The following is a 2,492-nucleotide window of genomic DNA, read 5'->3' on the forward strand; positions in this document are numbered from 1 at the left end:
GAACTGCACAATTGAGCTTTACATTACTTACACCTGAATCAATTTTAATCTCTCACAAAAGGACACAGCAAACAGCTAAAGTATGCCACTAAATACAATTGAGTGTTACACATTACACAGCCTATTGCTTTTAAGAGCACATGGCTCAAACTTATTTGTCCAAACAACTGTGATCAAAGACAACTTTCCAGGTTGCAACACAAGGTTCTATTACTAAAACAACAGGCAAGAGCTCATTTTAGGCTCAGAATTTGAGTAAAACGTTATAATGAACACCTTTTTTTTTTTTTTTTTTAATAACCCGTTATCCCATGTGGAAACATTCATTCACCTTTCAAATAGTATTAAAAAGATAACTCAAAGATAGATGGAATAAAAACCTTTCAGTATACCAAGGATACAATAAAACCAATGCTATTCAAACTTTTCAGAAGTATTACGCTATGAATATTTTTAGATGCTGACCAGACACTATTAAGGTACATGTGAGAAAAATGACTTTTCTGACATCATCACTGTTGAGGGACCAAGGCCCTCAACTCTCCAAACATTTCACACCACTGCTGTCAAGGAGTTCTCTGAGGCTACTCACAGGCTTAAGTGTTTGCAGAATTGGGACATAACTTAGTGTGTCCCAATTCTAAAGAGAAACTATTAACTTCAGAAGTCAGTGTTTCAAGTTGTTATTTTACCAGCCAGGATTACACGCTATAACAACTATATGAGAAATTAGGGGAAATGATTTCCTTTTTTCTTTGGTTCCACAGTTCATTTTATAATTTCTATATTCACACTTGTGAATATAGAAATTCACTATATGTGAATATAGTGAACAAAATCACTATATGTCACTCTTCTTCAACATGATATCCAGTTATTTGCAGAAAAAGCTGGAATCATTTATAATCTTTCAAGCATTTCCTCCCTTTGCTACACATTATATGAAAGAAGAATGGCAAAAGTATCTACTACATAGTCAAATACAGATAGTAAATAAGCTGAAATAGCAGTACACCTAATCTTTCATTTACAGCATAATTTTTCAGTGTAAAAAGCATCAGGCTTAATTAAAGTCCCTTTCACTAAACATTCACATGCCTTCATAGACTTGTGGGTGTCAAACATGCCTTCTTGGTCTGTTACTGCTTTTTCAGATACTACCCTAAATTTCAAACTATACACATGCACATAAAAGTTTACAAAAATAAACTGTAAAATAATCTGTTCAAAATAGAAAAGTATTCTCCTTTTCCTAACGTGATTTTCAAAGATATTTTTTACTGTGATAAATAATTACTGCAAAAACTACAACTATGTTGTTCAACTATGCTGAAGTGTACATATTTTGAGACTAGTGAGCATTTTCAATACACAAGACATCATACAACTGGCATGCATAAGATACCTGCACATTTCTATAGGAAAATGCACAAAAGCAGACTAAGGTGACTATTTGTAAGACCCAACTTTTCAGTTAAGAACCAGGTCATAACAGTTACAAAGGTAAGTATAGGAAAACATAAATTCTTTACACCAAACAAGCAAATGGTAATTTTAAACAGGGAAATTTGACATTTTTTTTCCTTTCCCCAGAATGTAAAGAACTTATATAGTCAAAGCCAAAAACTTTCAGAAGTAGTTACTGTGAATGAAATCTCTCTGGTTCTCAAACGCACTTCCCAATGGATGAAGGCACATTTACGCCACATAATGACTGCTCAGGAGGTATTATTCCTGCTCCCTGGCTAACTATGTGGTCTTGACAAAGTAGTAAAATGCACAGAATAGGCACAAATAATTCTGTCTAAATGCAGGTCAAGCTGAGACACCACTAAGTCTTCCAAGAGCAAGTACAGAAATCCCTGGACCATGGCAGTGACAACATGGCTCCAAAGCTCCCTACAGAAATCCTCAAATTCTGATCAACTGCACCTCTAGTTTACCTTTATCTGAGGGCATAAGCAAGCAAAGGCAGGGAGGAATGATCCTTTTCGCTTCCATTGGGTCCTGCCAAGCTCTGGGGAAACCGTCACCGGTCCTGGAGCAGCGGCCACAGCTGGAGGACACGCGAGCCAGCCACCAGTGAGCTCTGCTAGAAGGGGATGGGGATCTGGCAAGTCTGGCCTCCGTGAGGGCCGGCTCGGCTTGCAGGGACAGGGCAGCCAGGCTCGGGGGGGGGGCACCTCTCCAGCCAGGTCTGGGGCTGTCGGGCTCCTCCCGGACTTATCCCCTAGCTTAGAGCCGCGAGGCAGGGCAGACCTGGCGACTACCAGAGAAGCGGGGGCTTTTGTTCAGCGGCGAGCCCCGAGGGGGACGGTCCCGTCCGGCCTCCGAGCCTCAGCCCGGTCCCGCGGCCCCGGAGCCGCCTGCGAGGCCGGTGCGCAGGTGCCGGCTCCGCGGTTGCTCACCTGTGCTGTCGGTGGGGGGGAAGCCCGGCGAGTTGAGCTTGGGTCGCTTGGCGTTGGGCGGCCCGTCCAGCAAGTTCTCCTCCA

General features: G+C 41.9%; 1 protein-coding gene across 1 annotated transcript in view; it reads right to left on the reverse strand.

The window, feature by feature from the left end:
- The window catches only part of CREBBP (CREB binding protein), a 190,440-nt gene that overhangs the window by 186,390 nt on the left and 1,558 nt on the right, over window positions 1–2,492 (reverse strand). Inside the window, exon 2 of the mRNA XM_014524970.1 lies at window positions 2,409–2,487. Coding sequence (XP_014380456.1) covers window positions 2,409–2,487 — 79 coding nt within the window. The remainder of the gene's footprint in view (window positions 1–2,408; window positions 2,488–2,492) is intronic.

The sequence above is a fragment of the Alligator sinensis genome, unplaced genomic scaffold, assembly GCF_000455745.1.
Source record: "Alligator sinensis unplaced genomic scaffold, ASM45574v1 scaffold1416_1, whole genome shotgun sequence".
NCBI lineage: Eukaryota > Metazoa > Chordata > Crocodylia > Alligatoridae > Alligator > Alligator sinensis.